The sequence below is a fragment of the Phyllobates terribilis genome, unplaced genomic scaffold (assembly GCF_046119375.1).
Source record: "Phyllobates terribilis strain yellow unplaced genomic scaffold, ASM4611937v1 Scaffold_5__5_contigs__length_657084704, whole genome shotgun sequence".
NCBI lineage: Eukaryota > Metazoa > Chordata > Amphibia > Anura > Dendrobatidae > Phyllobates > Phyllobates terribilis.
The window spans coordinates 426,649,736-426,661,737 of record NW_027362765.1 but is presented as its reverse complement, the minus strand read 5'-3'; the positions used below and the strand labels follow the sequence as shown (position 1 = coordinate 426,661,737).

General features: G+C 53.2%; 1 protein-coding gene across 1 annotated transcript in view; it reads right to left on the bottom strand.

The window, feature by feature from the left end:
• CYP26C1 (cytochrome P450 family 26 subfamily C member 1) overlaps positions 1–12,002 on the bottom strand; it is a 30,999-nt gene that overhangs the window by 14,994 nt on the left and 4,003 nt on the right. Inside the window, exon 5 of the mRNA XM_073685250.1 lies at positions 9,903–10,058. Within this exon, the coding sequence (XP_073541351.1) occupies positions 9,903–10,058 (156 nt within the window). The remainder of the gene's footprint in view (positions 1–9,902; positions 10,059–12,002) is intronic.

The window sequence follows — 12,002 nt, the reverse complement described above, 5'->3', positions numbered from 1 at the left end:
AGTGGGTGATCGTGGCAGATCAGTCCTGCCCACGACCTCCGGTTCCTGGCTAAGGTGTGCTGTAGCCTCTGCCAGCTTGGGATCCGGTACCCTGTTGCCAACTCTTCACCCTCTGGTCTAATTTGGGCTCTTGGAGTTCCTTCTTTCTCCCCCTCTGGGTCTTTCTTTCTCCTCTCTCACTCTTGGCCTTGGAGCTGCTCTTCTCCTCTGCTCTGCTTCCTCTGCACAAAGACTGACAGACTGACCCTGATCTAAGATGGTGCCCACCTTATATACTCCCTCTATGTGTGAGCTCAGGTGACCAGCACCCAATGAGCTCCTAACTTTACCCAGGCTGCTCCCCCTATCTGCCCCTACACTACTGGGATGTTCCACCCCCCCCCTCCCACTCCAGCCAAGGACAGACTCGGTCGTACCTGCACATTATTAAGTGGGAGTACCATTGGTCTGTCCTCCGGAAATGGGATGTGTGTAGTGCATGCAGCTAACTGAGCTCAGTTCCACACTCCATCCTTACCCGGGAGTGGAATATCACACCTCTGGCTTGAGGTGTAATACCCCTGTAGCAGCCGAATCCTCAGGGTGCTACATTCCCCCCTGGTAAATCACAGCACGTCCTCGGGCTGTAAGATATAAACATCCACAAACATACAATTTTTTTTTTCATAAACATAAACATATAAAACATATAAAACATCATATATTATCAGCATAAACTTTTCATATAAACATTCTTGTTTCTGGTTCCTCCGGTCACGGTGCAACTTGTGACCGGGTAAAGTGCTACAGTCTCTTGAAGAAAACAGTTCCCTATAAAACCGGTAGGGGGCGCTTTAGGAAGCGCAACTATATACAAGGGAATATGGCCGCTCTCAGTCCTCGGCCAGGTATTAGGGAGGATTGACCGCTCTCAGTCCTCGGTCAGTGGGAATAGGGACACACGGGGTTAACAGTTCACTCTTGGCTGGTCCCAACGGGGACTATATTTTAACTAGCAGCAGTAACAGTTCTTATACCCTGACTGGTAACTTTATACAGTCTCTTCACTACCGTACTCAACGACGGCGTCCTCCTGCTCTTTCTTGTTGGTTGGTTTCAGTTTCAGACCCGTCCGGGTCCTCTTGCTCCTCCTCACACCGCAGCTCCTCCTCCGTCAGGCGATGCACATGGAGGGCGTAGGGTCCTTTGGCACACTTGTGCCGGGTGAAGGTGACCTCGTCCCCTACATACAGGTCACGACCTCTGTGTCCCTCCGGCAGATGGCTTTCTACGTCTCTGCGGGTTACAAAGACGTCGCCGGGGGTCTGATGGTCTCTGATAAAGCCCCATCCGTGCTGCATATTGAATTTTATCACAGTCCCGGTGGCACGGGGACCATGAGCTGCACGGGGTTTCCTCCTGGTCCGGCTCTTCTGCTCCGCGCTCCTTATCTGCATTTGCTGTTCCCGGACCCGCCTCTCTCTCCGCTCCCTCTCGAAGACCTCGAGCTGCTGCCGGCAGCACTCTGCACGCTCCGCTGCGGCCGCCCGAGTCTCCTGAGTGAACCCCATGAGGTCTTCTCCGGTGGGGTCCCACTCGAACTGGATCTCCTCCAGTGGGGGCGAGGTCCTCCTTGCGGGCTTCGGAACCGGAATCAGGGGTTCATCTAGGGGTCTCTCTTTCCGGAGTCGGGGATGGTGAAACTCCGGTGGCCATATGAAGGGCTGCCCATCCGGGCACGTATGCTGGGCGAACAGGTCCTCACCCAGGTGCGGTACTTTAGGTGTTATGGGCGCTGTGGTGGTAGCGGCGCCCGGGTTGACCAGGCCTTGCGACCAGGCTTGGGGCACGCTAAAGGAAAAGGGCACCGTAAGAACGGCGGCGCCCGTGGTTACTCGGCCCTGCGACCAGGCTGGTGGCTCCGCGGAGGTAGGGGGCGCTGTTGGAATAGCGGCGCCCGGGGGTACTAGGCCTTGCGACCAGGCCGGTGGTATTTCCTGCTTGGCCACGCTCGAGGTCGAGGCGTGTGACGTCACAGGGGTCGCGGCCGCGGTTTCCGGTTGAGGCCTAGTCGGCGGCGGTGACGATGCAGCGACGGGCACGGCAGGGGGAATTTCGGGCTCTGCGACGGGGAGCTGGGGCAGGCACGCGGTTTCCCGGCTCGGGGTAGAGACGTCCCCTTTACCTGCCTCCGTCCGTTCAGCTCCCTTCTCGGCGCCGTCTCCTGCCTTCATTCCTCCTGCGCCATCCTCAGAGGCGGTCTGTCTCCTCGTCTCGGGCGGCGTGCTCCGCTGACGGATTTCGGTCTGCTGGGCCATCTCTCGGCTCCACTCCGCCAACGTCTCTCGCTGTACCCGGGCCATCCTCCGTGCGAGGCCCTCCAGCGCGGTCTGTGCACACTCCCGGTCTCGGGGGAGCTGTGCTAGGATCTCCAGCAGGCCTTCTGGAGTGGCGACCTGCAACAGGCTCCTGACCACTGGGTCGGTGCTGCCTGACTCTCCCTCCAGACGTCTTGTCTCCGGGTGCGCTCTCTCCAAACTGCTCCAGGCGACACCCATCTTTGTTCTCTTCTTCTGTCTCCGCCCACATCGAGGGTGGTCCCGGGGCAACTTTGTGATTGTCAGTTCCAGGGGCAGTTCTCTCACGCTGATGGACACTTCCAGCATCACAGTCTCTGTTGGTGGGCGCGGTTTCCGCTTTTGGCGCCATTCTTCGACCTGGCCCACGATGGGAGGTGGCCTTTTGCCACCCTCTGGCACGCCCATAATGGCGTCCGCTCCCCCAAGGCGGGAAATCTTCGGAAATGGCGGGAATCGTCTCCCAGTGGCGGGAAACTCCATGGATGGCGGGAAAAAGCTGCAAATGGCGGACAACCGGCGGGAAACGACCTGTGATGGGGTCCGTTGGCGGGGACCCTCCGGAACCGGCAGGAGACTTCTTTTTAAGGTAAATGCGAACTTTTCTTCAGGCACGCAGTACCCGGTTGTTGCGGGCACGTGATCCTGCCGACTACGCCAAAGTTGACGCGCCCCCTGGGCCAGTGTTGTTGGGGATACCCGGAGCCGGATCAGATGGGGGTTGTAGTCTCCGAGTGGCTGTGACCCGGTCCGTGCCCAGGGTGTCAAGCTCAGTGTGTGGCAGTCCTTATGATGTTACTAGATGTTCTTTTGTGTCGACTACGCCACCCGTTGAATTGCGGTCAATACGGCCGCCGCTGCAGCAGGGTCCGCTGAGGCTGGTGATGTATGTGCAGCTTAGGTAGTATAACCCCCAACGGGAGGGGTATAGCCTCAGGGGGTCAGTTGCAGAGGATGGGGGTTGTGGTGGTGCAGCGGGGATGGAAATGAGACTCAGAGTCGGGCTGTGCAGTTCAGGGTTTGTTTACTTACTGCAGTTGTTCTGGTCACTCCGGCCTTAAGTGACCACCCGAGCCGTGCTGCGTCCACCAGGTCCTGGACTCGGCCAACCCCCAGGTGATTCTGGAGCGTGGTCCTGAGCTCCCTTTCTGTCCTGTCCTCTTCTCTGGCCTTCCCCACCAGGGATCCACCTATGTCCGGCTCCCTCGGGCCTCTTGGTGGTAAACCCTTGTCTCTGGGTTCCCTGACCCTATTCGTGGTCTGCCTTCCGGGTGGATTTAGTGGGTGATCGTGGCAGATCAGTCCTGCCCACGACCTCCGGTTCCTGGCTAAGGTGTGCTGTAGCCTCTGCCAGCTTGGGATCCGGTACCCTGTTGCCAACTCTTCACCCTCTGGTCTAATTTGGGCTCTTGGAGTTCCTTCTTTCTCCCCCTCTGGGTCTTTCTTTCTCCTCTCTCACTCTTGGCCTTGGAGCTGCTCTTCTCCTCTGCTCTGCTTCCTCTGCACAAAGACTGACAGACTGACCCTGATCTAAGATGGTGCCCACCTTATATACTCCCTCTATGTGTGAGCTCAGGTGACCAGCACCCAATGAGCTCCTAACTTTACCCAGGCTGCTCCCCCTATCTGCCCCTACACTACTGGGATGTTCCACCCCCCCCCTCCCACTCCAGCCAAGGACAGACTCGGTCGTACCTGCACATTATTAAGTGGGAGTACCATTGGTCTGTCCTCCGGAAATGGGATGTGTGTAGTGCATGCAGCTAACTGAGCTCAGTTCCACACTTCATCCTTACCCGGGAGTGGAATATCACACCTCTGGCTTGAGGTGTAATACCCCTGTAGCAGCCGAATCCTCAGGGTGCTACATTCCCCCCTGGTAAATCACAGCACGTCCTCGGGCTGTAAGATATAAACATCCACAAACATACAATTTTTTTTTTCATAAACATAAACATATAAAACATATAAAACATCATATATTATCAGCATAAACTTTTCATATAAACATTCTTGTTTCTGGTTCCTCCGGTCACGGTGCAACTTGTGACCGGGTAAAGTGCTACAGTCTCTTGAAGAAAACAGTTCCCTATAAAACCGGTAGGGGGCGCTTTAGGAAGCGCAACTATATACAAGGGAATATGGCCGCTCTCAGTCCTCGGCCAGGTATTAGGGAGGATTGACCGCTCTCAGTCCTCGGTCAGTGGGAATAGGGACACACGGGGTTAACAGTTCACTCTTGGCTGGTCCCAACGGGGACTATATTTTAACTAGCAGCAGTAACAGTTCTTATACCCTGACTGGTAACTTTATACAGTCTCTTCACTACCGTACTCAACGACGGCGTCCTCCTGCTCTTTCTTGTTGGTTGGTTTCAGTTTCAGACCCGTCCGGGTCCTCTTGCTCCTCCTCACACCGCAGCTCCTCCTCCGTCAGGCGATGCACATGGAGGGCGTAGGGTCCTTTGGCACACTTGTGCCGGGTGAAGGTGACCTCGTCCCCTACATACAGGTCACGACCTCTGTGTCCCTCCGGCAGATGGCTTTCTACGTCTCTGCGGGTTACAAAGACGTCGCCGGGGGTCTGATGGTCTCTGATAAAGCCCCATCCGTGCTGCATATTGAATTTTATCACAGTCCCGGTGGCACGGGGACCATGAGCTGCACGGGGTTTCCTCCTGGTCCGGCTCTTCTGCTCCGCGCTCCTTATCTGCATTTGCTGTTCCCGGACCCGCCTCTCTCTCCGCTCCCTCTCGAAGACCTCGAGCTGCTGCCGGCAGCACTCTGCACGCTCCGCTGCGGCCGCCCGAGTCTCCTGAGTGAACCCCATGAGGTCTTCTCCGGTGGGGTCCCACTCGAACTGGATCTCCTCCAGTGGGGGCGAGGTCCTCCTTGCGGGCTTCGGAACCGGAATCAGGGGTTCATCTAGGGGTCTCTCTTTCCGGAGTCGGGGATGGTGAAACTCCGGTGGCCATATGAAGGGCTGCCCATCCGGGCACGTATGCTGGGCGAACAGGTCCTCACCCAGGTGCGGTACTTTAGGTGTTATGGGCTCTGTGGTGGTAGCGGCGCCCGGGTTGACCAGGCCTTGCGACCAGGCTTGGGGCACGCTAAAGGAAAAGGGCACCGTAAGAACGGCGGCGCCCGTGGTTACTCGGCCCTGCGACCAGGCTGGTGGCTCCGCGGAGGTAGGGGGCGCTGTTGGAATAGCGGCGCCCGGGGGTACTAGGCCTTGCGACCAGGCCGGTGGTATTTCCTGCTTGGCCACGCTCGAGGTCGAGGCGTGTGACGTCACAGGGGTCGCGGCCGCGGTTTCCGGTTGAGGCCTAGTCGGCGGCGGTGACGATGCAGCGACGGGCACGGCAGGGGGAATTTCGGGCTCTGCGACGGGGAGCTGGGGCAGGCACGCGGTTTCCCGGCTCGGGGTAGAGACGTCCCCTTTACCTGCCTCCGTCCGTTCAGCTCCCTTCTCGGCGCCGTCTCCTGCCTTCATTCCTCCTGCGCCATCCTCAGAGGCGGTCTGTCTCCTCGTCTCGGGCGGCGTGCTCCGCTGACGGATTTCGGTCTGCTGGGCCATCTCTCGGCTCCACTCCGCCAACGTCTCTCGCTGTACCCGGGCCATCCTCCGTGCGAGGCCCTCCAGCGCGGTCTGTGCACACTCCCGGTCTCGGGGGAGCTGTGCTAGGATCTCCAGCAGGCCTTCTGGAGTGGCGACCTGCAACAGGCTCCTGACCACTGGGTCGGTGCTGCCTGACTCTCCCTCCAGACGTCTTGTCTCCGGGTGCGCTCTCTCCAAACTGCTCCAGGCGACACCCATCTTTGTTCTCTTCTTCTGTCTCCGCCCACATCGAGGGTGGTCCCGGGGCAACTTTGTGATTGTCAGTTCCAGGGGCAGTTCTCTCACGCTGATGGACACTTCCAGCATCACAGTCTCTGTTGGTGGGCGCGGTTTCCGCTTTTGGCGCCATTCTTCGACCTGGCCCACGATGGGAGGTGGCCTTTTGCCACCCTCTGGCACGCCCATAATGGCGTCCGCTCCCCCAAGGCGGGAAATCTTCGGAAATGGCGGGAATCGTCTCCCAGTGGCGGGAAACTCCATGGATGGCGGGAAAAAGCTGCAAATGGCGGACAACCGGCGGGAAACGACCTGTGATGGGGTCCGTTGGCGGGGACCCTCCGGAACCGGCAGGAGACTTCTTTTTAAGGTAAATGCGAACTTTTCTTCAGGCACGCAGTACCCGGTTGTTGCGGGCACGTGATCCTGCCGACTACGCCAAAGTTGACGCGCCCCCTGGGCCAGTGTTGTTGGGGATACCCGGAGCCGGATCAGATGGGGGTTGTAGTCTCCGAGTGGCTGTGACCCGGTCCGTGCCCAGGGTGTCAAGCTCAGTGTGTGGCAGTCCTTATGATGTTACTAGATGTTCTTTTGTGTCGACTACGCCACCCGTTGAATTGCGGTCAATACGGCCGCCGCTGCAGCAGGGTCCGCTGAGGCTGGTGATGTATGTGCAGCTTAGGTAGTATAACCCCCAACGGGAGGGGTATAGCCTCAGGGGGTCAGTTGCAGAGGATGGGGGTTGTGGTGGTGCAGCGGGGATGGAAATGAGACTCAGAGTCGGGCTGTGCAGTTCAGGGTTTGTTTACTTACTGCAGTTGTTCTGGTCACTCCGGCCTTAAGTGACCACCCGAGCCGTGCTGCGTCCACCAGGTCCTGGACTCGGCCAACCCCCAGGTGATTCTGGAGCGTGGTCCTGAGCTCCCTTTCTGTCCTGTCCTCTTCTCTGGCCTTCCCCACCAGGGATCCACCTATGTCCGGCTCCCTCGGGCCTCTTGGTGGTAAACCCTTGTCTCTGGGTTCCCTGACCCTATTCGTGGTCTGCCTTCCGGGTGGATTTAGTGGGTGATCGTGGCAGATCAGTCCTGCCCACGACCTCCGGTTCCTGGCTAAGGTGTGCTGTAGCCTCTGCCAGCTTGGGATCCGGTACCCTGTTGCCAACTCTTCACCCTCTGGTCTAATTTGGGCTCTTGGAGTTCCTTCTTTCTCCCCCTCTGGGTCTTTCTTTCTCCTCTCTCACTCTTGGCCTTGGAGCTGCTCTTCTCCTCTGCTCTGCTTCCTCTGCACAAAGACTGACAGACTGACCCTGATCTAAGATGGTGCCCACCTTATATACTCCCTCTATGTGTGAGCTCAGGTGACCAGCACCCAATGAGCTCCTAACTTTACCCAGGCTGCTCCCCCTATCTGCCCCTACACTACTGGGATGTTCCACCCCCCCCTCCCACTCCAGCCAAGGACAGACTCGGTCGTACCTGCACATTATTAAGTGGGAGTACCATTGGTCTGTCCTCCGGAAATGGGATGTGTGTAGTGCATGCAGCTAACTGAGCTCAGTTCCACACTCCATCCTTACCCGGGAGTGGAATATCACACCTCTGGCTTGAGGTGTAATACCCCTGTAGCAGCCGAATCCTCAGGGTGCTACACTTGTAAGGGCTCATTCACACATCAGACGTGTGATCAGCCCCATAGAACATGATAAGTACGAGTTCTACCGGAGAAAAACACGGACAGAACTGGTAGATGAAAAACTGCAGTGTGAATGAGCGCTTAATCTGATGTGTCTGTTGTGGGATCGGCAGGATCCCGGGGACGAGTCCGATAATGGAGCAGTAATATAGTAAAAGCTGCTGTCTCTCTATATAAGGTTCTTCCAATACTCAGCAGGCCGAGTCCTTCGCTTCTATGGGAGGGGGTCGCTGGATCTCTGCTGGGCTGAAAGCCCTTATAAAACCGAGGTGGCAGGAACTATAAAGACTGTAAATGTCCTGACTCCGACATCTGCACATATAATTTATACATGTAAATGTTGCCTGCATGTATTTTAAGCTTTTCTACTGCACCTGTTATTTACTCCTCCAAAGAAATTTTAAGAAACGTGTTTTACATATTTTTAAGACTCTATACCTATAAATATAAAAGAGATACAGGAGCGTAGATGTGGGGGTATCTGTGTCCCGGGTGCCGGGTGTGAATTAGGGGGGTAGCGAGATGCCGTTCTGCATTGCACATGGTAAATGTTTGAATTAAAAAAAAGTATTTAAAAATGTAATTATAGGACGGGGGGAAACAAGAGGAATATTGGCTCCAGGTGAAGGGAATCCACACCTCGGACTAGAATGTTATTGTAGGTTTTAGGTGCCGGACCTGTACCTTGGGATTGGCACTACTACGAGCGGTGTTGGGGATGTAGGAGCTGCTCAAGCGGCTCCTTGTTCCCTTACACCATACGTGTCAAACTCTGGCCCGCAGGGTGGTTAGATTTCGACCACGACACCAGAACCACCACCTCCATTATTCTGTATGGAGGACTATGTGGGGCCATTATTCTGTATGCAGGACTATGTGAGGCCCATTATTCTGTATGGAGGACTATGTGAGGCCCATTATTCTGTATGGAGGACTATGTGAGGCCCATTATTCTGTATGGAGGACTATATGGACCCATTATTCTGTATGGAGGACTATGTGGTGCCCATTATTCTGTATGGAGCACTATGTGGGGCCCATTATTCTGTATGGAGGACTATGTGGGGCCCATTATTCTGTATGGAGGACTATGTGGCCCCATTATTCTGTATGGAGGACTATGTGAGGCCCATTATTCTGTATGGAGGACTATGTGAGGCCCATTATTCTGTATGGAGGACTATGTGGGGCCCATTATTCTGTATGGAGGACTATGTGGGGCCCATTATACTGTATGGAGGGCTATGTGAGGCCCATTATTCTGTATGGAGGACTATGTGGGGCCCATTATACTGTATGAAGGGCTATGTTTGGCCATTATACTGTATGGAGGGCTATGTAAGGCCCATTATCCTGTATGGGGGACTATGTGGGGCCCATTATTCTGTATGGAGGACTATGTGGGGCCCATTATACTGTATGGAGGGCTATGTGGGGCCATTATACTGTATGGAGGGCTATGTAAGGCCCATTATCCTGTATGGAGGACTATGTGGGGCCCATTATTCTGTATGGAGAACTATGTGGGGCCCATTATTCTGTATGGAGGACTATGTGGGGCCCATTATTCTGTATGGAGGACTATGTGGGGCCCATTATTCTGTATGGAGGGCTAAGTGAGGCCCATTATTCTGTATGAAGGACTATGTGGGGCCCATTATACTGTATGGAGGACTATGTGGGGCCCATTATACTGTATGGAGGACTATGTGGGGCCCATTATTCTGTATGGAGGGCTAAGTGAGGCCCATTATTCTGTATGGAGGACTATGTGGGGCCCATTATTCTGTATGGATGACTATATGGGGCCATTATTCTGTATGGAGGACTATGTGGGGCCCATTATTCTGTATGGAGGACTATGTGGGCCCATCATACTGCATGCTGGTTGGCCCACAACTTTGTCTAAGTTTTTCATTTTGGCCCTCTGTGTGTTTGAGTTTGACATCCCTGACTAATGGCATATTTTTATGTAAGTGTTGGATTATTTTACACATAATAATGACACAGCTTTATCACGCGGTATTGGGATTGCTGTACCTTTAGCTCCTGCATGTTCAGCTCTTTGCCGTCCTCCTTGGCGCTGTCTATCAAGTAGTCCAGAGCATCTTCACATACTTCAGGATCTCTCCGTGAGATTTTATCTCTAATAGCATCTTCCATGTATTGGTGCAAAGTATCCCGTGCTTTTATACCCTGTGGAAACACACAACCTGTTAGCACTTAACAAAGACAATATACGTGTATATTTCTAAGCAACTCCGAAGGGTCAGGAATTCTCATGTCCTGACCATCTGAATGGAGGTGTTTGGAACTGCTATATTCTGCAGTGGGCTGCATGTTAGCTGCCGATATTGATATGGCACATGATCGGTAGGCATCGTGCACCCGTCTAATTCATTATAGGACAGGTGGATATTATCTGCTGGCTGTGTATTAGACCCAGCAGGTATGTACAGGCGCCAAATGCATTAGCTCTGATCACTTTCCAATGCAGATGTGTGCAGTGCTGGAAAAAAATTAAAATTCTGCAAAGAAATTCTACTTAAAGAGACTCTGTCAGGAGATTTTTGCTACCTCATCTCAGAGCAGCCTGATGTAGGCAAAGAGACCATGAATCCAATGATGTATCACTTAGATTACTGAGTGCAGATGTTCTGATACAATCAGAGCTTTTAGATTTAAAATGAAGCAGAGCTGAGAAAGCTAACCCCGCCCACACCACAGCTAACCCCGCCCATGCCAGGCTCTGTATGTAAAAAGTCCATAGACAGTAAGCTGCTTAGTTGCCGGACTAGCCTGGCAATGCTAATCTCTTAGTGATTAATCCTTCACAGTTAGTAAACTGCAGCAAGCACTCCGAAAAGAGGCACATCCCTGAACTCTGTGTTTCAGCCTCTACCTCATGCTGTCTTCAGATTACACAGCAAAAACCTGCTGACAGATTCCCTTTAAGGTCCCTAAGAGGAGCTACAGGACGTTCATTTTCCTGCGTTTGCTCTCCGTTGCTATCCAAAGCACTGCGATTCATTCATAAGACAGGAGTACATTATGGCTCTACCGATGCAATTCCTTAATGGTGGTATCCACTACTTGGACAACCCATTCTTAAACGCTGTATTCACCTGTTTCAAATAATAATAAAAAAAATTGACGGATTCGGCTAGGGCCGCTGATCTCCCGACGGCAAGTGTGAAGGGAGGACCGGGGAGCGGCGCCGCCTAGGCTATCGCCGGTCATCTCCCGGCTGCATCGCCGCTGACCTCCGTGCAGCAGATGAGCCGCTAACGGCCGCCATCTTGTTCTGAAATCCCGCATCACTGATTGGCCGCGGCCGGACCAATCAGCGACGCAGGATTTCCTGGACGGACAGACAGACGGGATAAGCCGATTATATAGTCTATGGTGCTGTTCACATATCTGTGTTTTTGTTTTTTTCGCACATGGATCAAAGTCACCCATAAAAATCACGTACAGCACACAAATCACAAATGCCATCCGTGTCCTGTCCGAGTTTAACATTGTAACATTGTAATGGGTAGGGGAAACATTGCAAATTTTTTAATTTTTTTTAATTTTTTAAATTTTTTATTATAAATAAAACATGAGAAAATCACTGATGGCAAAAACTGACACACTGATGAAATCTGATCTTGCATACGGTTGTGTCTTTTTTTTTTTTTTTTCATGCATGAAAAAAAACAAAAAACAAACATCTGCATGAGGCCTCAGTCTAGACACCGGTCCAGATGCGATGGACTGTAGAAATTTACAGTATAATACAAGTGGATGGGAGATTCAGAACCCTATTCACATGTGCTGGAAAACTTCTGCTTCAAATGTGTAGCAAAATCTGCATGTATTGCATGTGTATTTTGCAGTGGAAATGCAAATTTTTCACTGTGGAATTTACCCCCTTTACAACGCAAAGAGTGAAATCCATGGAAAAAAAAACCCTGCAACGCTGTTAGTACATGCGGATTTTGTTGCAGTGTGAAGGTAAAATCCGCAAGGAAAATGATCCGTTCATACACAGCAGAGTTGTCACAGATATTTCTAGGATGATTGCAATTTATTTTTTTGGGATTTAGAAAAGCTTGCTGCTTCTGTTCATTGAAAAGATCCCCGGATGGGTCAGAA